This window comes from Cnephaeus nilssonii (assembly GCF_951640355.1).
Source record: "Cnephaeus nilssonii genome assembly, chromosome: 14".
Lineage (NCBI taxonomy): Eukaryota > Metazoa > Chordata > Mammalia > Chiroptera > Vespertilionidae > Cnephaeus > Cnephaeus nilssonii.
This window is the reverse complement of record NC_137085.1, coordinates 42,907,870-42,932,975: the sequence shown is the minus strand read 5'-3', so window position 1 is coordinate 42,932,975 and position 25,106 is coordinate 42,907,870. Positions and strand designations below refer to the sequence as shown.

At 42.5% G+C, this 25,106-nt stretch overlaps 1 protein-coding gene across 7 annotated transcripts in view; it reads right to left on the bottom strand.

Moving 5' to 3' along the window:
- TRPM3 (transient receptor potential cation channel subfamily M member 3) overlaps positions 1 to 25,106 on the bottom strand; it is a 444,564-nt gene that overhangs the window by 48,214 nt on the left and 371,244 nt on the right. For all 7 annotated transcript variants that reach the window (XM_079790372.1, XM_079790376.1, XM_079790373.1 and 4 more), the window contains 3 exons: positions 23,678 to 23,806; positions 18,094 to 18,345; positions 12,244 to 12,418 (listed from right to left, as the gene is read on the bottom strand). In XM_079790372.1, the coding sequence (XP_079646498.1) occupies positions 12,244 to 12,418; positions 18,094 to 18,345; positions 23,678 to 23,806 (556 nt within the window). The remainder of the gene's footprint in view (positions 1 to 12,243; positions 12,419 to 18,093; positions 18,346 to 23,677; positions 23,807 to 25,106) is intronic.

Sequence of the window (25,106 nt, the reverse complement as noted above, 5' to 3'; positions counted from 1 at the left end):
CTCTTGGTTCATAGGTCGATGTTCAACCATTGAGCCATGCCGGCTGGGCCAGACTACCATTTTTAGATCATTTTCACATGCTGAAGAGGACAAGTTCCAACATAGTTTTTAAGGAAGCCATACCGATTTGTCTTTATGGAGGGGCACACAATTTTTATCCCCTTCCCCCAACTCCGTGATAAGTTATTTCCTCATAGAGACAAAATAGTTCCAACAACTAGATGGGAAGTAAACTTTTCTCTCCCACGTACAACTTTTTGGGAAGTGGTTTGGTGCTCTTTTGTAAAGGTTTCGAGAATTTTAATTATGTCCCATCTGCTGATGCCTTCTTTTTCAGAGGGTTATGTAGGACTTACTTGGGGTATTTGTGCTAGAGTAGAAAAAGCATGGGCTTTGGAGTCATGAAAACCTAGGATGTGCCCCAAACTCTGCTAATGGCAGAATTACAATGGAGGCTGAAAAGGGTCAATTGGCCCAAGCACTAAATTTAATTACAGACAATATATTAGCAAGTTTAGACAAGGTTAAAGAAAAATTGAATACCCCAAGTTGATAATAAGAGCTCATTCTTGTGAAAGGTGATGAAAGGTGTTTCTCTAGTATCACAGACCACTGCTAGTTTCAAAAGGAGAGCCTCCTCTGCGATAAAGAATTCTCCCGCCATCTGGGGAGGTTCCTCTTTAGAATCTGGTTGCTCTGCATCACTACACGAAGTCTAGAATTCCATCCTTTTAAGGCACCAGAACAATCTGTCCCCAGTATGATCTTGAGCAAAGGTCACTCTAAACTGCCTGTGAGACCTAGATACCATTAGCCTCATCTGGCCTCTTAGACTACTAGGGTTCCAGTCTTCAGCTGCCTCAGAACTCTGGAAAAATTATTCCCACCAGACTTCCTTTACCTATCATCCTTTATCCCTGCAATGCAAGGCCTTCTGGTCAACTATCTTCCCCTATGCTACTATCTTCAAATGACACTGGGCTTTCTGACCACTGAATTGTCCCATCACTCCTCCCTTTCCTCCCTTGCCCCAGAGCCTTCTGGAACACCCTTGGCACTGAACACAAACTCTGCTGCTGTCTCTTATGTTTATAAGCCCATATTTTCTTGCCTTAAACAAAACCCATTTTGCAGAAAGATACCACCTTCTTGTAACCTTGTCAAATGGAAATAGTACATTCTTAGCAATGTCTGCATTTTCATTGATACTCTTCCTCTTCCAAATCACTGTTTTCCACTCTTGTGCAAAGAGCCCTTTCTTTGAGTTTCAGGTCATCCTGACCAAGTCTTCTTTTTCACACCTCCTGTCATTTTTACAAACACTTCAATATTTGTATTGACAGAGAGAGAAACCAAGATGGTGGCATAGGTAAACACCTAAACTGCTGCCTCGCACAACAATTTCAAAACTACAACTAAAAGACAAAACGGACATCATCCAGAACCACAGGAAGGCTGGCTGAGTGGAAATCTACAACTAGAAGGAAAGAGAAAAGCACACTGAGACTCAGAGGAGCTGCAGGAGGCAGAGGTACTGAAACGCGCGTGCGCTTGCGCGTGGAGAGGACTGGCAACTGAGTGCACGGCTGGCTTTCTCAAGCGGGAGGGAGACAAAAGCTCCCGACTGCGCCGAACTCCAGTTCCGGGCGAGACTCTGGGGACCCAGACTCATACGGGGTGAAACTGGACTGTCAGGAAAGAGAAAAGCACACTGAGACTCAGAGGAACTGCGAAAGGCAAAGGTACGGAGGCGCGCGCGCAGAGAGGGCGGGCAACTGACTATGCAGCTGGCTTTCTCAAGCAGGAGGGAGACAAAAGCTCCCGACTGCGCTGAACTCCAGTTCAGGGCTAGACTCTGGGGACCCAGACTCATTCGGAGAGAAACTGGACTGTCTTGCAGTGGGCGGAACTCGAGGGCGGCTTTCTCTCAGAGGTGCTTATAGCGATTACCTTGGGACACTGAGACACAGGGGCCTATTAGGGCAGGGCTGACGGGAAACCAATGCTGTCTGCTCCACCCTGACACTCCGCCCCATTCAAGCTGAGCACAGAGGCTTTTGCAAGTCTTGTCTCATAAGGGTGTCTCCAGCACAGAAGTTCTCCCAGCGTAGACACAGCTGATCCTCACAGCCAATTGGCCTGGAGGTCAATTCCTCCCACTGATACCAACAACAATCAAGGCTTCACTACAATAAGGCTGAGCACACAGTCCACAAAGGGGTGCACAAAGAGTGTCCACCTCAGGTAACGGGGGAGGCTGAGCCACTGGGCCCTATAGGACACCTACCACACAAAGCTACTCTACCAACTCAGGGAAGCAGCCAAAATGTGGAGACAAAGAAAGAGATCACAAATGAAAGAAATGGAGGAAAGCAAAAGACTGGATATAGAGTTCAAAACCACAGTTATAAGGTTTTTCAAGAATTTTCTAGAAAAGGCCTATAAATTTAGCGAGACCCTTGAGGATATGAAAAAGGACCAACTAGAAATTAAGCATACACTGACTGAAATAAAAAAAAATAATATACAGAGATCTATCAGCAGACTAGAGGATCACAAGAATCAAGTCAAAGATTTGAAATACAAAGAAGCAAAAAACACTCAACCGGAAAAGCAAAAAGAAAAAGAATCCAAAAATATGAAGATAGTGTAAGGAGCCTCTGGGACAACTTCAAGTGTACCAACATCCGAATTATGGGGGTGCCAGAAGAAGAGAGAGAGCAAGATACTGAAAACCTATTTGAAGAAATAATGACAGAAAACTTCCCCCACCTGGTGAAAGAAATAGACTTACAAGTCCAGGAAGTGCAGAGAACCCCAAACAAAAGGAATCCAAAGAAGACCACACCAAGACACATCATAATTAAAATGCCAAGAGCAAAAGACAAAGAGAGAATATTAAAAGCAGCAAGAGAAAAACAGTTAGTTACCTACAAGGGAGCACCCATACAACTGTCAGCTGATTTCTCAACAGAAACTATGCAGGCCAGACAGGAGTGGCAAGAAATATTCAAAGTGATGAATAGCAAGAACCTACAACCAAGATTACTCTACCCAGCAAAATATCATTCAGAATTGAAGGGCAGATAAAGAGCTTCACAGATAAGAAAAAGCTAAAGGAGTTCATCACCACCAAACCAGTATTATATGAAATGCTGAAAGGTATTCTTTAAGAAGAGGAAGAAGAAGAAAAAGGTAAAGATAAAAATTATGAACAACAAATACATATCTATCAACAAGTGAATCTAAAAATCAAGTGAATAAAAAATCTGATGAACAGAATAAACTGGTGAATATAATAGAATCAGAGGCATAGAAGGGAGTGGACTGACAATTCTCGGGGGGAAAGGGTGTCAGGGGTGCGGGAAGAGACTGGACAAAAATCATACACCTATGGATGAGGACAGTAGGGGGGTGGTAAGGGCAGAGGGTGGGGTGGGAACTGGGTGGAGGGGAGCTATGGGGGAAAAAAGAGGAACAATTGTAATAATCTGAACAATAAATATTTATTAAATTAAAAAAAAACATTTGTATTGACTAACACAGAAGAACCTAGCTTTAAGACACTTCAAGACCTCAATTTCAGCATATCCTAGAATCCATTCTCATAGCCATCTCTAGACATTGTTATTAACTGAATAACAATGATTCTGAATGGCAATTTACCATTCTCTGACCACATCATCTTATCATCATTATTCTTAGGATTTTTAGTTCTCAATTTACTTGGTGCTCAGGCTAGACCTTTGATCACTTTTTTTTCCTCCTAGGTACTTACTAACATTATACCTTTATTTTTAATTTTTATTGTTTTTGTTAATCCTCACCCAAGGATATTTTTCCATTTTTAAAAATTTGTTGTTGTTTTTTTTTTCTTTTTTTAGAGAGAGTGGAAGAGAGAGGGAGAGATAGAGAGAGAGAAACATCGATGTGACACATCAATTGGTTGCCTCCTGCACGACCAGGGCAGGGAATCGAGCCTGCAACCAAGGTATGTGCCCTTGACCAGAATCAAACCTGGGTTCCTTTAGTCTGCAGGCTGACACTCTATCCACTGAGCCAAACTGGTCAGGGCTATACCTTTATTTTATTCTCCTGGCATCTTAGATCTCAAAAAACATAACTTTAAGAACACTTGCAATCATCTTCACAAAGGCTAGTCCTCTTTCTTTCTGCCATACTGACACTGCAAAGCTTCAATCTTAGATTAATCCAATTATTTGTTTTTTCCTGATCTGGACTGCTGAGTCTTGACTGAGAAAATAGAAAACTGAGCTATGCAAATCGGTGGCCCTAAGAAATTCTTTGCTATGTACTGAGTTAGTGACTTCCCTGAACAGTGATTACAAAACATTAGAGTAGTTCCCCTTATCCAAGGTTTCGCTTTGAGGTTTTAATTACCAGTGGTCAACTGCAGTGCAAAATAATTAAATGAAAAATTCTAGAAGTAAACAATTCATAAGTTTTAAATTGTGTGCTATTCTGAGTAGCGTGATAAAATCTCACACCATCGTGCTCCATCCCACCCAGGATGGGAATTATCCCCTTGTCCAGTGTATCCATGCAGTATACTCCCCTCTCATTAGTCACTTAGTAGCCCTCTCAATTATCACAGTGCTTGTGTTCAAGTAACCCTTATAGCAGCCTAACTTTACTACGTCACAATCCCTATGTAATTCATCTCACTTCATCTCATCATGTAGGCATTGCATCATTTCATATCACAAGAAGGGTGAGTACAGTACAATAAGACATTTTGAGAGAGAGAATGAGAGAGACCATTCACAGAACTTTTATTATAGTACTAGAGGCCCGGTGCATGAAATTCTTGTCCCTCAGCCCAGCCTGCACCCTCTCCAATCTGGGACCCCTCGAGGGATGTCTGACTGCCTGTTTAGGCCCGATCCCACTGGGATCACAATCCAGGACTGCTGGCTCCTAACCGCTCGCCTGCCTGCCTGCCTGATAGCCCCTAACTGCTTCTGCCTGCCAGCCTGATTGCCCCCTAACCACTCCCCTGACAGCTTGATCGACAGCTAACTGCTCCCCTGCCAGCTCAATTGCTCCTAACTGCCCTCCCCTGCTGGCCTGGTCATCCCTAACTGCCCTGTCTTGGAGCCTAGTTGCCCCTAACTGCCCTCCCCTGCTGGCCTGGTACCCCCCAACTGCCCTCCCCTGCTGGCCTGGTCACCCCTAACTGTCCTCTCCTGCTGGCCTGGTCACCCCCAACTGCCCTCTCCTGCAGGCCTGGTCCCCCCAACTGCCCTCCTCTGCTGGCCTGATTGCCCCCAACTGCCCTCCCTTGCAGGCCTGGTCCCTCCCAACTGCCCTCCCCTGCTGGCCTGATCACCCACAACTGCCCTCCCCTGCTGGCCATCTTGTAGTGGCCATCTTGTGTCCACATGGAGGTGGCCATCTTTGACCACCTGGGGGCGGCCATCTTGTGTGTTCGAGTGATGGTCAATTTGCATATTACCTCTTTATTATATAGGATATTGTTATAATTGTTCAATTTTATTATTATTAGTTGTTATTAATCTCTTACTGTTCCTAATTTATAAATTAAACTTTATCTTAGGTATGTATGTATAGGAAAAAAACATGGTATATATAAGGATTCAGTACTATTTGTGGTTTTAGGCATTCACTGGAGGTCTTGGGAAGTATCCCCCAGGGATAATGAGGAACTACTGTACTCTTCTTCTCAAAGCCCCACTTCACTGATACCCCCCCCCCCCATACACATACAATACTTCTCTCTCTCTTCCCCAATAAATGCTTCACCTTGATGCTTATCTACTCTTTAAATCACTGTAATTGGCTTTTTCACTCACCATTGAAATGATTATTCTCTAGCCAAAATTACCTGTGATACCTTAAAGATCTCATTGAATGGACACTCCTAAACATTCACCCAATTGAACTCTTATCTTGCATTTGATACTACTGATTCCTCCATTCTTAGCATTCTACTCTGGACTTCTCTTTACTCTCTACTTGTCTCTCCTGGAAAGCTTACTCTCTTCCATAGCTTTAATAGAGAGTTATGTTCTTGACCTCCAAATCTCTATGTCTAGTCTAGCTCTTTCTACTTAGCTCCAGAGTTTGATATATAAAAAAGCCTTCTTCATGGTTTTCTGGGAATTCCCATGGGAATCTCAAACTCAGTCCAATCCCAATTGATTAACCCCCTTCCCCCTATCCTTCTTCTTCTCAGGTTCTCCATATCAGTAAATGATATCACCTTTTAGATCAAGCATGTCAAACTCACAGCCCACAGGCTGCATGTGGCCCACTACGAATATTTTTGCAGTCCAGCCAATATAACGGTATGTAAAAAATGTTTTAATAAAAATTTCGTAACTTAATTTTTAAAATATCCTGTTATATATAATTATCAATAATGAATACAACGTTTGCTAATGACTGATTACTATAATCGTGTTGCATTCATTTCCCTTACTCGCCTTACGTTCAGGTGCACCATTTCTCTCCACTAATACTAGCAGCAAATATTTTAGCAGCTGATTGCCATGTCATTAGTCTTGTACTGACTTGTTTGGTGTGCACAATAGAAAATATTTTGCTTTCGGAGAACAAGAAAAATAAGTTTATTTGCATTATGCTTATTAATTTGTGCAGTTATTCGGTGTCTGGTAAGTTAATGTTCAAGAAAAAATACTAATTTTTATTAAAATGTTCTATTATTTTATGTTAACAATTACTCATTTTTTTCAGCCCTTTGTATTCAGCATGTCTCTATTGAAATAAATCTAAGTTTCTATGAAGATTGAAGCTTTTGTTTTTTTGTGGCCCACATAAACTTAAACCTTGTTTATTTGGCCCACGTTAGCCTTTGAGTTTGACATGCTGCTTTTAGACTAAGCCAGAAACCTTGGAGTGACTTTTAACTCCTTTATCTTAAATCCTCATCCACTTTCCCCTCTACCTCTGTCTGCACCATCTGACTTCCCGTCCAGGTCCTTCTGATTTTACCTTCCTAAAGTCTCTTCTCCGCCCCAACTGCTATTGCATTAGCTAATGTCCTCTCACTTCCCATCTTAACTCCTTTTATGGGCCCTTTATGGTTTGCTTGATAGCTCTGACTAAAACATATACCAGATCATGGTATTATCCAAGCATGGAGTGTGAGTCCTCCAAGATCTATACTCCTATCTCTCTCTTCAGACCCATCTGTCCTGCTTCCTGTCTCCTGCCCTTCATCTTACAGTCAGCCATATTAAGTTACTTGCCATGCCTGAAACTTGACATGCTCACTCTCAGTGTGGAATGCCGTTCTTCTCCCTCTCACTCCTCTGCTCCTTTCTGCCTAGCAAAGATCTGCTCATATTTCAGGGCTCAGCTCAACCTTCTCATTCTTTGCAAGGTTACATCTATTGGGCTCCTACTCTCACCCCAGAAGAACTGACTATTTTCTTTTTTGGGCTCCATCTCCACATAATCCTGTCGACATCAGTTTGACTCTCCTGGACTGTAAGCTCCTTAAAGACAGTTTATCTGTCAGGTGTATCCCTATACCTCAGTGTCCAGCTCATTAATAGAAAAATATCCAGTGAATGAAGAATGGACCAATTAAAAAATGAAGGCCAACCTAGGAGCAAAGGCTAAGTAAATATTATGATAGTGGAACAAATGCTGATCACATTGCATACTGAATCATCACAAGGGCTTGTCTGCCGATAGAGCTGCTGTTTGTAAACCCACTAAGCCTCAACGTGCATTGTAAACAAGTCAGGTAGGTATTCCTGAGAATGTAAGCTGACTTTCAGGGACAGAAGATGGGGGTGGTGGCTCATACTGGCTGGCTTCCTTAGCAATTTGTGAAAACAAAACCCAGCAAAACAATTTCCCCTCTCCCAAAAGTTGGCACTGTCTCAAGTGTTTCTTTTCCAAAATACTTTCTTTGGCCAGGCAACACTCCCCGTGCAATAGCTGTTGGGCATTAGTGTGCTCTGCATCCTTTAGAGGTCAGTCCTGAATACCAAACAGATGCAGAGCCCGAGTCCCCAGAACTGGAGTCTAACAATTGAAATGCATAACAATATCCATCTTCTCTGTTCATGCTGTTCTAAGTTTCACCATAAGCAGGCACATTTTAGAGACTGGCCTTGAGTTATTCTAATTTCCGCACCTGAAGAGAGGAACAAATAATTTGAGGCAGAAAAGTAATGCAGGAGAGGGCTTTAGCTTTCCATGCTCACTCTTGCTCTTTGTTTCCTGATAAAAACAGCACTTCACATCAAGTCAACATCACAGAGACAACAGGGGTACAAAAGAGTGAGGATTTTTTTAATAGAAAATTTTTGTATTAATTAATTAAGTAGAGCAAAACCAAACCAAAACAACAAAAGAACCCCCTCTTATTCCAGATTACCTACTAATTTCAGATGGAAAAGCCCTAGGCAGTAAGAGAAAATAAAATTGACCTATGCATTAAGTAGATTGGCTAGTTAATTTAGGGTGAGTGGAAACAGCTAAATAATATTAAGTTGTCATGGTAGAAAGTAGAGCTTTCGAATTACTACCCAAACTTGTAAAAATACTCAGAGAAGCAGAAGGAAGGACTAAATTTAGAGCCTGATTTAATGCATTCAAGAGCATGACTCATTTTCCCCCTGTCCTGGTACGGCCTAGGGAATCTGTGTGTACGACAGACAACACAAGGATGCCCTGTAAATAAAGAGTCGTTTCATTCATTCAGAGGTGGGAGGAATCTGCCACCAAAGTGAACTTCCAGGTACCTCACACACCAAAACAGAACCAGATTTCTCAGCTGGCGAGAGGCCCACTAGCTTTGCCCTGGCCTTGGCATGAATATGCTGGAAATTTATTATGCTGTACCTCTTCTCTAAGTGGCTTTTGCCCCACTTGGGCTCCAGTGGGATCCTGACCAGCTCTCAGAAGCCATGCAACATGGGTCACCTTAATGAGATGCCCAAAACAATGTCATCATTTGGTAGCGAAGCATTTAGCAACCTGCAGCCTAAGTCACCTCATGGTGGCCCCTAGGTTGGGTCTTAGGGAGTTAGCATTTTATATAACAAACACCTGAGATGATTTTGAGCTATTTGGAAAAAAAAACAAAGTAAAAACAAACAAACCAACAATAGCAAGTTCTATTTCCATCAGTTAGTCAAGGTGTTGGTCAAAGTGTCCAGACAGAGCTGTCCATTGTTGTCCCTGCCCCAGTGTCACCATCTGCTGCTTCCAATCATGTATTTGCACTCACTTCTGCTCCCACCAAAGCAAATATTTTAGCCTCTACATATTATTGAGATTAAAGCCAGACTATCATTTGTGTTAACTCAACCTGGTTTAGAGGCAAAAGCACCTATATTATTTTGTGAGTTTACAGTGACTCCATTCTTTATTACTTTTCTTTTAGTCTGTAAATACATTTGGAAAGTAATCTTATAAGTCTTATTCTAGCATTTTTGGCTTTACTAGATAGTCTCTGGGTTTAGGGCAAACTACAAAAAGGAAATGTACATAGAAAATCTGTTGTTCAGTATCATTGTTCCCAGAAGTGAGGGCATTAAAGCTGTTCTCCCCTCTGAGGTGTAAGATGGAGGTTAGTAACCCAATCCTAGGGCCCCATTATATATCTATATATATATATTCATCCCAATTAAGAAAGATTATTTCCCCAAACATGAAATGGGTTCAGCAATTTTGCAGTTAAAAGCAAAAAGTTAGATATAGAGCGCGTGCATTACGTTAGAAATGAGTCGCTCTGAGGTGTGTGTGAATGAGCAGCACTTGGAGAGGCCCACACAGGGCACAAGGCAGCATGGAATTGGTAGACCCTGGGCAGGGCTGTGGGTCCAGGTGGATATGAGATCCGATCAGCCTGAACACATGCTTCACAAACCAACCTAGACACGGCACAGAAAAGAGGCAAGACACTACAGGGCAGCATAAATGACGTGTACCTTTCTCAAATAGCTTGGTACTTGGGTCTCCCAGGCAGTTCTGCATGACCAGATGGGGCAGTCACCCAACCCCCTTTGGGCCCACCCAGTGCCATAGCATGAAAATCAAATAATTTAGAGGACAGGGATATTTAATGACCTTGGCCGAATGTGATGACAGATTTGGTGGAATCTTTCTATACCCATTTGAGAAAGGACAAATACTCTTTAGCACTCTAGATAGAAAACTGGCTGATTTAGCTTAGAACAGTGGCTTAGAACAGTTCCTTCAGAACATCAAGAAGGAAGTGGTTAGGGGAAGCATGTCATGAAGGTTGCATCCAAGGCTGGGGTCGGTTACATATTGGGATTTGGGGTAGAAATTTATCCTCACACACATAGAGCACCACAGATCTAATTAACAATGTGGGAAATCTATTTTCATACTTCACTCACGCGAAACACCTCTCTTCTGTAACCGGGGTGGTTTTCAAGTTCTAAACTACAATCAGCCCTTCTTTTAAAATAACAATAATAAATCCTCTTATTCAGCCAGATGGTGGTGTTTGTTGCACTAGGCTGGGTTCATAGTACAACATCAATAAATGGCCACTTGTAGAGGGACAGACAGAATCCCATTCATAAAACACACCTGTATCTCCCTTTTGCTCCCATCCCCAAATGTTACATTGTCAAAATACCCAGGGGGCTTAGTCTCATTTTGGGGAACAAAGGAAAATGAGAAAAGGCAAAATAATGTAAGTGGAAAAGCAATTTCTTGGGGGGAAAATAGTACATTTGGTCTCTGAGGAGAATGATCATTGGTGGGCTTTTGAAGTATTGTTTTGCCTCGAGGGACCATTTGAAAGGAAGATTCCAAAAGAGTTTTCTCTGGAAAGCTGTCTTGGTGAAGGCTGCACATTGTCAACCAAAGATATTTCTACTAGGAGACGGAGTCAAAATTCTTCCTCAGTGAGTTGGCTCAGTCTTATGAAATGAGTATTTGTTCCAATTAGCCTTCTTGCCTCAGAAAACTCATATTCTGCGAGGGAAAGGGTATTCGTTCAAAATCCACCGAAGAGGGAAAATGACGTAGAGGTATGTTCTGTCTCCTGTGGACACATGCTCTTCCCGGGCCTGCAGGATTCACACTCTTTAGCGCTTTGTCCTTATTTTCCTGGTCTCAGTCCTACCTGGGACTGGCGGGGCGGGGGGGAGGAAGAGGGATGCTGACTAGAGTCTGCTCTTGCTCTTAATAAGCTCTACTACCTGGTTATGTAACCCTAATCCATGTCCACAGTAAAGGGCTCAGATGGCTGGCCTGTCAGCAAAAAATGACTGAAAATTTGTTAATTCAACAATGTTGGAGGGATGTTATTTCTAGAGCTGAAGTCCTCAGGGAAAATAAGAAATAGTTGCTCCTGGGATTCAACTCCTTCACAGTGAAAGATTTTTCTTTCCTGATGCTTTCCTCTCAAACGACTTCCCAATGCCTGGTGTGCCCTGACATTTGGTCCAAATAAAATTCTGGAACAGACTCCTAGGATAACAACTACACACTCTATACAAGAAGAGTGTTTATTATTGAGAATCAGCATCTATTAGGGCTTGAAACATCAGGGGCCTGGCTGCTGTTGCTGCTCGCTCCCCACACTAAATCACTTCATGATATAGATACTGTTTTATGTTTAGCCTTTAGAGCAAGCAACTCAGTTTACAACCTAAGGCATTTTCCATACTTCCAGGCAATGAATACTAGCTTCTGTTGAGTCTCAAAAGTACATAATTTAAGACAGTGGGGAAAGGAGCTGGAGAATAGTTTCCAGCGCAAGGAAAACACCATGCAGATGTTGGCCCTCACTCTTGAATTCTGATGGTGAAATTGAGAATTGTTTATTTGTTCTTAAGTCAAACCCAAGGAATTTATTTTTTACAGGCTGGGGTAGGGGTGGGGAGTAGTGATGTAATATATTACTAATACTGAAATAGTCAACACATGGCCCTAGGATTTTAAATTCCCAAAGAATTTCAATCTTGTTAAATGGTTTACTTCTTGATCAAATTTGGCATACCAGATGTTGATTCGTGTCACAGAAAGGACATACCTGAAGAAACACCCGAGGATTACTTTGCTAAAATTGTATATTCACCTTCTGTAATTGTTTTTATTTTTCCTCCAAGATAACAAGCTAGGAATTGGTCCTCTATCTTGAGCCATTTATTGAGAACAAACAAATGAACTTGGAAAAGACATGACCCGATTGAAGTTAAATACCTGACTTTGGTGTATGAGAATCATAAACTTGCTTACGGTCTATCTGGTCCGCAAACACTTCCCCATAAATCATCCAATAGGGCATGTAGAAGATGTTCTTGGCCAACTTCCATGATGGCTCCTCATTGGGAAAGAGAATGGCTTGCCTGGCAACCCCAAAACTCATCAGCACCACCAGCATAATGATGACAAAGTACATCATGTCTATCATCTGGAAGGGTGGGGAAGCAGAGGGAGAAACAAAAGAAAACTCATATGATTGAGTGTTCCAATGACACTGACCTTGATGGGAACCTTTGAAGGAGGTTCACTTTCAATAATGCTGATAAGGGATGTTTAGATAGGGAGCTGTGCCCAGATAAAAGGACACTTGGTTTATTGAAACCAATGTCCATGGAATGTTATAAATAACTCAAAAAATCATTGAAAACAAACAAATCCTCAAATATATGCCCAATGGAACCCCTTCATTTTCCATTGTTGTCTGTGGGACCTAGTCAAAACCAGATGTAGGAGTCAAGTAACATAGAAGCTATGTTATCTATATGAATTTAGTACTAACTTTTTCTCTGCTCTCATGGGAGGCAAATCTCCTTGGTTTCTTCCTTATTAGCAAAATTGGAATTGGGATAGTTGAACTATTTGAAGAATTATTACAATGTTGTAAATTCTCTAAGTTCTGAAAAGCTAAGGAAGAGGTGAAAGCTCATGAAAATAATCATTTTTAAACAAAGTTAGGCCAACAGATATCCATCATATTCCATCTTCTCCTTGTGGCCCCACCTCACTGCGTGGTATTCTACCATAAACCTGTCTTACAGAGAACCACTCCTCCTGTACTTCTCCTGCAGCATATGCTATCAGTTAGGAAGAGTGTTTTTATAGGCATTAGAATCAGGTAGCCCATTCCTGTGCCTGCTGTTGAAAGGTTGGATTTTCATCTTGAGATGTTTATAAAATTCTCTTTTGACTGCATTCAAGTACAATGTTATCGCTTGTTTCTCTTTCCTTTTTTGTTTGTTTTCATGACACATGCAATTTGGGATCTGTTTCTTATATGCCAAGTTACGTTCCTATTATCACCAAAAATAGATGAGAATGTAATAACTATTATTTTACCTGGTCAGAACCCACTGCCTTCTTCTCTTAGAAACAGTTCCCACCCATTTTGGCCAGGCTGGGTTAAACATGGTACCACACCCTCTGGCAACAGCAGTCATAGGAGGGAGGCATGTGACACAAGAATCCAACCAGAACCCTTTCTTTGGATATTTTTCAGCTGAAGCTGGGAAAGAGGTACTGCCTTTATCTCTCTGTAATGATGTTAATCCAGAGTGTCTGAGGCTAAGTGTCCCACTACTGATCAAAGTGAATGAAGCAGATATTAGAGAGAGAGAGAGAGAGAGAGAGAGAGAGAGAGAGAGAGAGAGAGAGAATGTGCTACCAGTGGTTGAGAGCCTGACTGTAGTAGCCCTTAAGGCCAGTTCCATCACATTGTGCCAGGCTATAAATCCATCTATCTCTCCTGGACGTAAGCCAGTTGGAGATAAATTTCTATCCTTGCATCAAACCTTCTAATACAAAAGACTATCTTTTCTTGGATATCAAACTTCCTCAAAGGATGCCCACCCACGAAGATAACTGATGATAATCTTATCAAGGATAATAAAGGCTTTAAACTAGTTTTAAAATTTTATTTTAAGAAGTGCATTCCATGGTGCCTGTTATTGGAATTACAACATTACAGCCTTCCTGTTTGCATTAGGACACTGGGGGCTCAATATATTTTATGTCCATTTATCAACTTTTAAGGCAACTTCAAAATCCACCTCTTAATATTATGTGACTTTGAAACTAAATAAGAGTCTCTCAAAAGGTGACATTAATTCTTTTTTTTTCACTGTCCTTAAAATATATATGCTAGTCAATTAGTTATTCTTTTCACAACTTAGAGGCCTCAGAACTCTCTTAAAATGAGCAAGCCAGCTGTGTTAAAACAATTTTATAGGAAACAAGGGTCTGCTTCTCATCTTTGCTCTTTTTTATTTTGTAAAATTCTCTCATTATTTATTTACAAGAAGTTCTACCAATGAAGACACACTAATGGGTTTTTCATGTTATATTTATTTAGATTGACTAAGAGGGGTGGGAAGAGGAAGGTGTGTACTCATGAGATTTAGGAGCTAGTCTGATCCAAGAAAACTCAGTCAGTAAATATAGCAACTGTTCTAACTTCTCAGGACTGTTTTCATTCAGATTGATTGTGATATTTAACCAAAGGATCAAAACAATCAGAGAGCAGAGACATTCTTCCCAAACACTCAATTTCATATATTTCAAAGAAGTCTTAGCTTCCATTCAAATACCAACATCTAATAGAGTGGAGTGCAGAAATAGAACATTATGGGTGAGAACTGGAGCTGGTTACTTATGTTTTAAAGCTAATTTGTCCAGTTGGTTCAGTGTTAAGAGACCTAATTCTTATAAATATTCTTTGATTGTGTTTTATAGAGAAGATTATATACTCTAGTGGCTAAGCACGGGTTCTCAGGTGTCAGACTACCTGAGTTTTTTTCATCTTGGCTTTGCTAGTAAAAACAGCGAGGTGGTCTTACTTAATCTTGTGGGGTTTTCATTTTTTCATTTTCAAGATGGTGATAATAATAACAACAATAATAATGCATGTTGTTTTTGTAAGGATTACATGAGATAATATGTGAAATGCTTCATGGGGGTAGTTTTCATAAACGTTAATGTATTATTATTATTAGACTTGGAAGAAGGTCAGTCTGTGGAGTCAGATAGATAGGAATTGGAATCCTGCTTTTGTCCCTTGCCCAATTTCAATTTATTCCACTATTTAATGAAGATACTAAAACCTATTTCATGCTGATGAAATAGGTTTTAATGATGACCTGTCTGACATGGAGTTTGGCACACAGTAAATGAAAGCTATTATTACTGTTGTTTTTATTCTGAATATATAAGTAAGCTTAGCACTAGGCTTGGAGAAGTCCACTGAGAAGTGGGATCCTGGATCTAAAGATCAGTTGGAATCATACTTGATCAGTATTGTATTCAGGTATCTTAACAGCTGTGTCTCTCCCTAGACCACAGGGCACAGTTACTTGGCAGTTTAGCACTGAATAGAAACTCTCTAATGTTGAGGGACTTTCAGTATAATCGCATCTGGGCATATTTTGTTAACCTTCCAGCCTGGCAGTCCATCTGGCTCCCTGATAAATTCTATAGGCACATTTTACCTACCTTCTGGATCAGTGACTCAATTATTGAACTAATTATCCTAAAAACCCCATGGAGAACAAAGCCCCCAAATATACTCATTTTCTACTTATTCTTGACTGATAAATGAAATCATTCATAAGTTAGAAGGTAGAGAAAATGCAGTACGTCTCTCTTGCTTATTCCATAGTAAGGTTTAAATCTAATAAAAAAGGGATAATTATGCCATCATTAAAATGATAGACGTGGATTTTAAAATAATCTTGCCACTTTAGTTTGACTTTAGTTATTTCAAATGTTTAAATGCCACTCAACCTTTTTAAAGTAATATATTTGGCTGGTTTGGGTCTTTTCAGGTTTTATTTATTGAAATAAAATAAGGTAACAATTAATTAGAATAAAACAACCAATCAGATTATGTAATCACCCAATGTAGTGGTTCTCAATAGAGGGTATTTTGCCCTTCCATCCTCCCACACCCAGAACATATGGCAATATCTAGATACATTTTTAGTGTGTGTGTGTGTGTGTGTGTGTGTGTGTGTGTGTGTGTGTACATACTACTGGCATCTAGTGTGTAGAAGATGCTGCTAAACATCCTATAATGCACAGGACAGCCCCCCAGAACAATGAATATTCGAGTCCAAAATATCAATAGTGTCAAGACTGAGAAAATTGGGCCTAATTTCGTAGCTGTTATAGTCCTTCACTTTCATTGGGCCCATTTAAGAATCCATTTGAGAATCTCATGGAAGCTTCTCCTCTCTGCCCAGAAAATTCATACACTCACACATTTTTATATATAACTTGGGTAGAGGGGCTACTGATCATCTCTTCTAAATGTCTCCTGTAGACTCTAAGTTGAGACTCTGCTTCTAGACATAGGAATTTTCACCACAATCTCAAATTCATTACTGAAGTAGGAATAAGATTATATAACAGGCAGTGTATAATAGAGTAAGTTGCTTTTCTTTTCTCCTAATCCAAAATACCCAAATGAACTGGGATACAGTTTTGGGATTAGTCTTAAATTCAAGCTTGTTCAATTTAAGTTTTTCCTCTCTAGAATGGGTTTGGAATATTTTCCCTAAGCAATGCTGTTGTTATACACACCAAGCTTTTGTACAAAAGTGTTAGGAATAGAGCAGAATAACTATACTCACCAATTTCTCCCCATTTCATTGTATTTTAACAGATATAATATGAACTTAATAACAGACAATTTATCAACTACCTACTATGAGCCACATACTGTTTAACATGTGTAATTTCTAATAATCACAACAACCTTACAAGCTCTGCCTTTATTATAACTACTTAAGAAATGATTAAACTGAGTTTCAAAGAGGTTAAATGAATTGTTCAATGTCTCATAACCCCTTCCTTTTGGATTCAAGTTTTCCCTCTCTTTGCATGACTTTGTCAGTGCTTTTGTAGGAAGAGTTGGTTACTTAAGATTCCTAAGTTTCACACACATACACGTAATAAATATTGACTTGTTGACTGAAAGGTAAGCAGCAATAACGTATATTATTTTAAAACTTGAGTAAGAATAATAAACACCTATTGACCAATTGTTGGTTTCACTAGCTCATAAATGGAAGTGGAGTGGAGGTTATTAATGAAGAGGTTTTTCAATAAGAGGTGTTTGGCATTACAGAATGGATGGCTTGGCTTTTCCACATATGTGCTGTAAAGGTGAAGTAGAGGATACACTGAGAAAAATGGAAAAACTGACTTAGAAAAACCAAAACAACTCAGGCTCCGATTCTTCCTCCGGTGAGTTTGGAGAGGGAGCTGGTTTACTTGGGCTCTCCCAGGTTCACACTAACGCTGTTCCCCTAGGGCGAGGTCTTTATGGAGGTCTGGAAACTGATGTGGCCAAGAAGTTGGACCAAGTCCACAGCCATTGTGGGGAAGCATATTAGTTTGCCACTTGGGATTCATTAAAAAAAAAAAAAGATAAGTAGGGCATCATTCTGGAACCTAGTTTTTAACAGACATCATTTTCCAGTAGTGTAATAAGACACATGATATAGTGATAGAACTTAATGGTCAATTCAAGCACAACCTAACAACTGAATTCAAATAAACGATGTTTTTCTTCTCTTTTCGTAGGGGAAAGGCATTTTCTTAGCACTTCATTAAAAAAAAAAGCAATGTTAAAAATCTTAAAAATCTGTTAAATATTTGGAGTGGAGACTTACTCCTCCAAGATCCAGCAAAAATAGAACCTCCATTTAAAACTTTCCCTGACCTTCATTCTCTTTTTTTTATGTTCCTATTGTACTTTATATACATGTCTATTACAGCATTGTCACACTGAATGGTAATCACTTCTCTTCCTCCTATCTTCAGTCTCATGGAATTTATATACCCAAATCCTAGTCCAGTGCTTGGCACAAAATATATACTCTTTATATAGTTTTCAGTAAGTAAATGTGCGAGTGATGGCTAATTGTCCAGTTATGTTTATAGATGTAGTCAAACTCCAGACCACGCAAAAGGAATTCAAAAATAAAACACCCCAGGACCATATCAGTGAGACCTTGACAGCAGGCCCAAATGAATTACCTCCCTCTTCCTATTATTACCACTCCTCATTTGAGAATTTATCACATGGAATCAGAGAATTCTACTTACCATCTTTCCAATCATCATTACATATGGGCCCAAGTATTTGTTCACGCCGAAGATGTCTAACAGACGGATGTACCAATAAATGATGTTCACACAATAGATGACCCTCCCATCACTCCTGAAGGGCTGGTCTTGGAGACGAAGGATCATTCCAACAGAGAACAGAAGGATGGCTATGAGGTCTGTGACATTCCAGTACTCCTGCAGCCATACCTTCACTTTCTGTAGCAACTTCCCTGGCTCTGACATCAGAATCTAAGGGGCAAGAAAGGGAGTGGGGCTAGTTAGGATTGTGGTCTATATTTTCAGCCAGTTGGAAAGTGGTTGGCTCATTAATTGACAACTGTAGCTTGTTTACCTTTATGTGTCTACTGGAATACTTGCATGCTATAAATGTACATCTGGGCAAAGTTTGGGCCATATAAGTAATAAGTTTGATGTTTAGGGTTGTCTTACAATTCTAAGACACGAATTAGGGTTTTCCTTATAAAATTATTGATTCCTAATACCCCGCAAATCCCTGAAATCCTCCTCCATCTAAGTAAACAGCACCACCATATTGAGTTACTCAGACCACCAACTTGGGAGGACTCCTTTATTCTTCTCTTTCACACCAGATTCTCTACATCAACATGTCCTATCACCTCTATTTCTAAATCCAACCCAATCCAACCGCTTCTCACCACCTCCACTGTTGCCACTCTATTGTAAGCCCCATCACATCTCCCAGATGACTGAAACAGCCTTCTAACTGGTATCCCTGCTGCCACTGTTGCCCACACTGCCCCAACCTGTTCTCTGAGCAGCACACTCTTTAAATACTTAAGCCGTGCTCTAGGTGGGGATTTCACAGTTGCATGGATAGGTTAAAAACTCATCAAGCTGGACCCTTACAAGTTGTTCATTTCCTTACAAGTAAATTACACCTCAATTTAAAAAGAGAGAGACTTGAGAGATAAACAAGAACAATAATTACTAAAGCCAATTTTGGTAATTGAACGCTCCAATCATCTGATGCTTTCCTTACAGATAAAGATCCAAGCTCCTTGCTGTGACCTCATTTGATGGCCCACCATATTCTCCTCCTTCCCCACCCGCTGCACGGCGGTCTGCTCTTCAGCATGGCAAATCCATGCTAGGCGCAGGCCATTGGCACTTGTTCCTGCTCCCAGACTTTTACATGTTTGGCTTCTCCTCATCCTCATCCTCAAGGTCTCTGCTCACGTTTTTCCTTCTTAGGCGACCTTCCTTAAGTGCCCTCCCTGCAGTGGTGTCCACAGCCCCAAGTCACTCTCTGTTACTCTATTCTATTTTTTGAAGATTTTATCACTATATGAAATTAACTTTTGTATGTGTGTCTATGTGTCTGTCTGTTTATCTATCTATCTATCTACCTATCATCTATCTATCTATCTATCTGCTACCTATCTATCCATCCATCACCTCTTTCCACTAGACTGTAAATTCTGAGGGTAGACCCTGTGTTCCCCAGAGCCTGTTACATAATACTCAATAAATATTTGTGGACTGACTGATTGTTGCAAAGACATCTCACAGCAATTCTCCAGTCCCTTTATTGCTGGGTGGGGCTCCGACTTAGCTTAAATCTAGAGGAATCTTTTTGCTCACACACACTCTATGAAATGAACAGATACATAGCAGGAGTTGCCACCCATCCTGTACCACAGCCTGCCTCAGGATACGAGGAGCCAGGGAAGCCAGCCTACTGAGGCAATGTAACAGAGCTACTTGTAGGAATCATTTGTGTTTACCCCTGAGCTTCCACGTCTTTGAGTTATGACCCACCCCTTTCCCAACTCAGAACTTCTCAAAGGAGAGAGAAAAGACTGGGGACAGTTCTAATCTGCAGCTATCTATTTGAATTGGCCTATCCCCCTTTATGGCTTACTTTGGCCTGAAATAATAAGGAAGGGAGGTCATTGTAAGTCAGGACGAGGGCTTGGAAGGCTAAGCAAGCTACCAGGAGCCACCTGCTAGCCTCATTCCTAAACCAGGGCTTCTTAACTGTTAGCGTGCATCAGGATTACCTGGGGGACCACAGGTGGTTGGGCCCTATCCCTGGGGTTTCTGCTTCAGTTTGCCTTGTGTGGGGCACGAGGATTTACATTTCTAACAAATTCCCAGGGGAAGCTGGTGAACGCAGATTAAGAACCACTGCCCCCTCCATCTGGAATTCCCGCAGCTGCTGTTGTCCTGGTGGCTTCTCACCCCCACTCCACCCTACGTGGGCAAAAATCTGTGTGCACACCTGTGGGGGCAAGGGGCAGGGGGCCACAAAGTTTCTCTAATCCAGTGGTCGGCAAACTTATTAGTCAACAGAGCCAAATATCAACAGTACAACGATTGAAATTTCTTTTGCGAGCCAAATTTTTTAAACTTAAACTTCTTCTAATGCCACTTCTTCAAAATAGACTCGCCCAGGCTGTGGTATTTTGTGGAAGAGCCACACTCAAGGGGCCAAAGAGCCGCATGTGGCTCGCGAGCCGCAGTTTGCTGACCACTGCTCTAACCCTTTGCCCACACTTTCCAAAAAGTGTTCAACACAAGCTTTACAGTATCATTTTTTATTTATTCCTTAAAAAATATTTTAATTGATTTTTCAGAGAGGAAGGGAGAGGGAGAGAGAAATATCAATGATGAGAGAGAATCATTGATTGGCTGCCTCCTGCATGCCCCCTACTGGGGATTGAGCCCACAACCTTGGCATGTGCCCTTGACTGGAATTGAACCCGGGATCCTTTAGTCCGAGGGTCAACGCTCTATCCACTGAGCCAAACTGGCTAGGGCTATAGTATGGCTTTTTAAATAGTGAAAATATTCTTGTGACTTCTCAACATTAAAAAAAAAAAAAGTGACAAGCTAACTGGCTGGAGGCGAAGCTGGAGTGGAAAGTCGAGCCCCACCCTCCGCCCCTGTCACTTCTCCAGCTGCCTCGGAGGCAGCTCTCAGGACCCCGGGGCTCCGAGGAGGATCCCAGTTTGGCACCCACTGCGTGAGTGACAGAACGATGGGCGGGCCTAGAGGGGGACTAGTCAAGTTTAAGACCTAGTTCCCCTTTCTAGCTGTGGAATACAGAAAAACAGCCCAAACAAACCCTGAGTCTTACTAGTACTTTCCATGACAGTCAAGTGGGGATGCCAGAAAAGCCCCATCATTGACCTCACAGTGGTGGGGAGGACCCCAGTGAGACAATGTCTACCAGCGCACGCTGTAAACAGTCCCGCGCTATTAAGGGATTACCGTGGCTTGTTTGGGTGACTACACGCAGAAGTATGTGGTTCTGGGAATGGGAGGGCAGCTTGCGAAACCACAAAGCCTTGTATATCCCTCCTCAGAAGCCTGCAAACTTTGCCATGTTTCCAGGGTCTTCCATCTGAGATCCTGTGGGCCTGCGTGCTGACTGTGAGGAGGGCCCTGTGGGTCTTTGCCCTCTTGGCAGTCGAGCATTTCTCGAATGGGTTCAGGGCCATGGGGTGGGCATGAGGGAGCTGCCTCCCCAGGCTGAAGAGGAGGGACACTGAAGTGGTAGTCCTCCGTCCTCACAGCTTCCTCAGAAGCAAAGGTTCTTCTGCTGAACCCCGCTGACCCCCTGCTGACCCCTGCTGACCCGGCTCCCAAGCCCTCTGCTATTACATGCCACCTCAGGAGAAATGGATATCCAGCCCGAGGTTCCTGGCAGCCCGCCTGCTTGGCCGCCTCTTCCAGAACAGGCTGTGGAGTACAGACTGCTCCCTGTCTTCTTCCAGTCTCGTCCCTGGAGAGAGTCCAGCCTCCTTGCTCTAGTCTCTCCCTTTCCTGCTTATCACAGGGAAGGAATACGCATCTGGGCGTCAAATCACAGGGGAGCGAGCTGCCACTTCACAGCGACGGAGTCCTTAGCGGGCGTAGGTCTCAGTTCTCAGAGAGCCACGCAAAGACCACGCAAATGCACGGCTGTACAGGGGAAGCCACACCCTGGTCAGGAAGTAGAGGCACTATGGACTGGTCAGGGCAAGGCAAGAGGGCAAGGCATTTCAAAAAAACATCTAGTCCCTTATAAAATGGGAGTAGTGTACCCATAGCCAAACTCTCAGGATGGGGGCATGCTGGTTAGAGTTTAAATATTCCCAAAGCAGTTTAGAAACCCAAGAGAAGGGCTTGAAATACACACACACACACACACACACACACACACACACACACACACACACATACACACACACTAGTATATGAGATTTTTTTATGTTCTCAATTCAATACGAAGGGGTTTAATAAATACTGCATCTTTCTCTCTATAGGAGAACATTCTAGAGCTGAGACTTAAGATAGTAAGGGCCTTTTAACCTATTTTAGTAATGCAAACAATGATGGATTTGTGGATTCGCAGGAATCCTTTTTCCCGTGGAACTCCATATATTTCCGCACTCGCTGTAGTACAGAGAGTGGATGTTTGGGAGAGAGGGAGCAGTAGACCTGACAGGAGCATTCCTCCAGAAAAGGCCTCTCCTGCAGTGTAGTGTCGGGGGAAATGCAGAGGAATCATCGCCACAAGTCTGCCTTCCCTTTGGGTTTGGGAATGGGAGCCTGGGGAGGCTCTGAGCAGGGCTGCAGAGCCCTCTGGTGGACTGTTCATTCATCTGAGCAGTTCTGAATGCCATGGCCTCTGCGGCTGACTTCCAGTGTCATGCGGGGGTGGTGTTATAATGGCTCCTTTAACTCCACAGGGGTGGGGGGGGGGGGGGAAAGAGAGGGACCTACACTCTCAACCTGAAGGGTGAGAAATATGCTCAATTCACTCCAGTGACACCCAGGGCTGGTGCCCAGCAAGTATATAACAAATATTGAGAAGGAATAATCAGAACAAATTAACTTCCTAGAGCGGCTGCTAAAACGCACTTGGAGAATCATAGGTATTGGCGCACCCTGTCCAAAGAGACACCCAGAGGGAGGGGTTTGCAATGGGAGTTAAAAGTGGAAAGATTTAAAGATTTTTAAAAAAAGATAAAAAGTGGAAAAACTTAAAAAGTCACGTTTATAGGGAGAAGTAAATACTTGCAAACAGCCCAGACAGTGTGGATCAGTGGTTGAGCATTGACCTATGAACCAGGTAGTCACGGTTCGATTCCCATCAGGGCACATGCCCGGGTTGCCGGCTCAATTCCCAGTATGGGGCGTGCAGGGGGCAGCGGACCAATGGTTTTTCTCTCATCATTGATGTTTCTCCCTCTCTCTCCCTCTCCCTTCCTTTCTGAAATCAATAAAAATATATTTAAAAACAAACACACCTGTAAACAGTGTTGAACACAACTTGAGGGATTCCTAGGCAAATGCCGTGTGAGCAGGAAATGGACTAATCCCTAGGGCTCATGGAGTGACCACCCTGGAAACACACTGGGAGGCCTCCCCAGGGTTGTCGGCAGCCCTCGAAGCCAAGTCCACATTTCTGTGGCCACATTAGAGAACATTTTCTTTAACGTTCTGGGTTTGCTTGGATCTGGAGCGTCCCCCTCTCCCCTCCGTGCCCAGATGTAACCACCCACTGTCTTTTCCCTCAGTTCTTTTTTTTTTTTTTGATGAAAGTGGTTACCTCTCTCATCTTTTCTATTCCCAGGGTGAAAATGTAGGAAATGACGATCCATTCCTGGGTGGAAGGCCAGCGCTCCATCTTCACTAACACGATATAGTTGAAGAGCATCAGGTATCCGATGTACGCCAGCTGTAAGGAGACACAATACGGTGCTCTGGCTGCAAGGCCGGGGAGCCCTGCCCTTGGGCAAGGCTACCTCACGGCAGGGCAAGGCCAAGGTCAGCGAGCGGGACTCGGAACTCATGAACTTCAAAGCTCTAAACTCTCAAAAGGATATAAAATACGGTAATTTTGGAAATAATTTGATATGCAATCTCCCTTTTGACTCTTACATTTGTCTCTGTGTCATGATGCATCACTTCGTTTTGCAAGGACCCAGTCTCCCATGTCTCCCTGGCTAAAAAGGGAACCTCTTCTCGCCAGAGCTGCGCTTGCTCATGCGTGAGCCCGAGGTTCTTGAACTAGGGCAGCACAGTGGATCTGTGCCTAATGAGTGCCAGGTGGATTGAATGTCAGTAAGAAGGAAAAGAAGAAGTAAATCGGTCAAGCCAACACAAAAATAGCCTGGACTTTATCTAGAAGCCGGACTTGAATTCTCTTCTGAGATACTGTCTCTTTGCCCCCCTCCTCCTACCTTATGATGGTTGGCCTGGCAGTGCCCTGGCAGGGTTTTACCTATTTCTCATTGCACCACCTTCCTGCCCTATTCAAGTTGGAATATTCCTTCCTGGTTTCTGCTTCTTTGAAACAAAACACGAGAAAACGAAGCAATGTTTTCGAGAGAAAAGGCCGACTGTGTGGCTGACAATAAGCTTGGAGTGAGGTCATGGGGCGCTGGCATCAGAGACTGAACCCTGTTGGGACCGGCTGGCTCACTCGCTGGGTGTCCCTGGGCCAGGCAGCCTCGGGGTTCAGGTTTGGTGACGTCCCTGGTGGCTTCAGTTATGTCTAGCTGGCCGGAATGTAGGAGGGCTGGTGAGTTCTTGCACAGGGGTCGGGAGCCTAGGAGGAAAGACTCACCTACGAGAAATGGCATATAAGTTAAACCTTTTCTAGGCAAAGCTTCAAGCTGAGGAAGGCACTTGCTGGCTTCAGGGGCCTGAGGGGCTGTGGGTAGGAAGGAAGAGTGAGTTTATTCAAATCTTCTGTACTCTTTGGAGTCTGCCTAGCAAATGGGACACAATGTGGGCAAAGGATTGAGGCCTTGAGGTTCTGGAGATACAGCCTGACTCTGCAGCCTGGGGGCAGCTTGGAAGGTGGAGAAAGAGGCTGCGAGATACAAGGAGAAACTGGCAGCCTACGTAGCTAGAGAAATACTGCTTTCTCTACTAATGGGCTTCCTTCCTTTTCTTTTTTTCCTTTCTTTCTTTCTTTCTTTCTTTCTTTCTTTCTTTCTTTCTTTCTTTCTTTCTTCTGTAAATGCATAGAT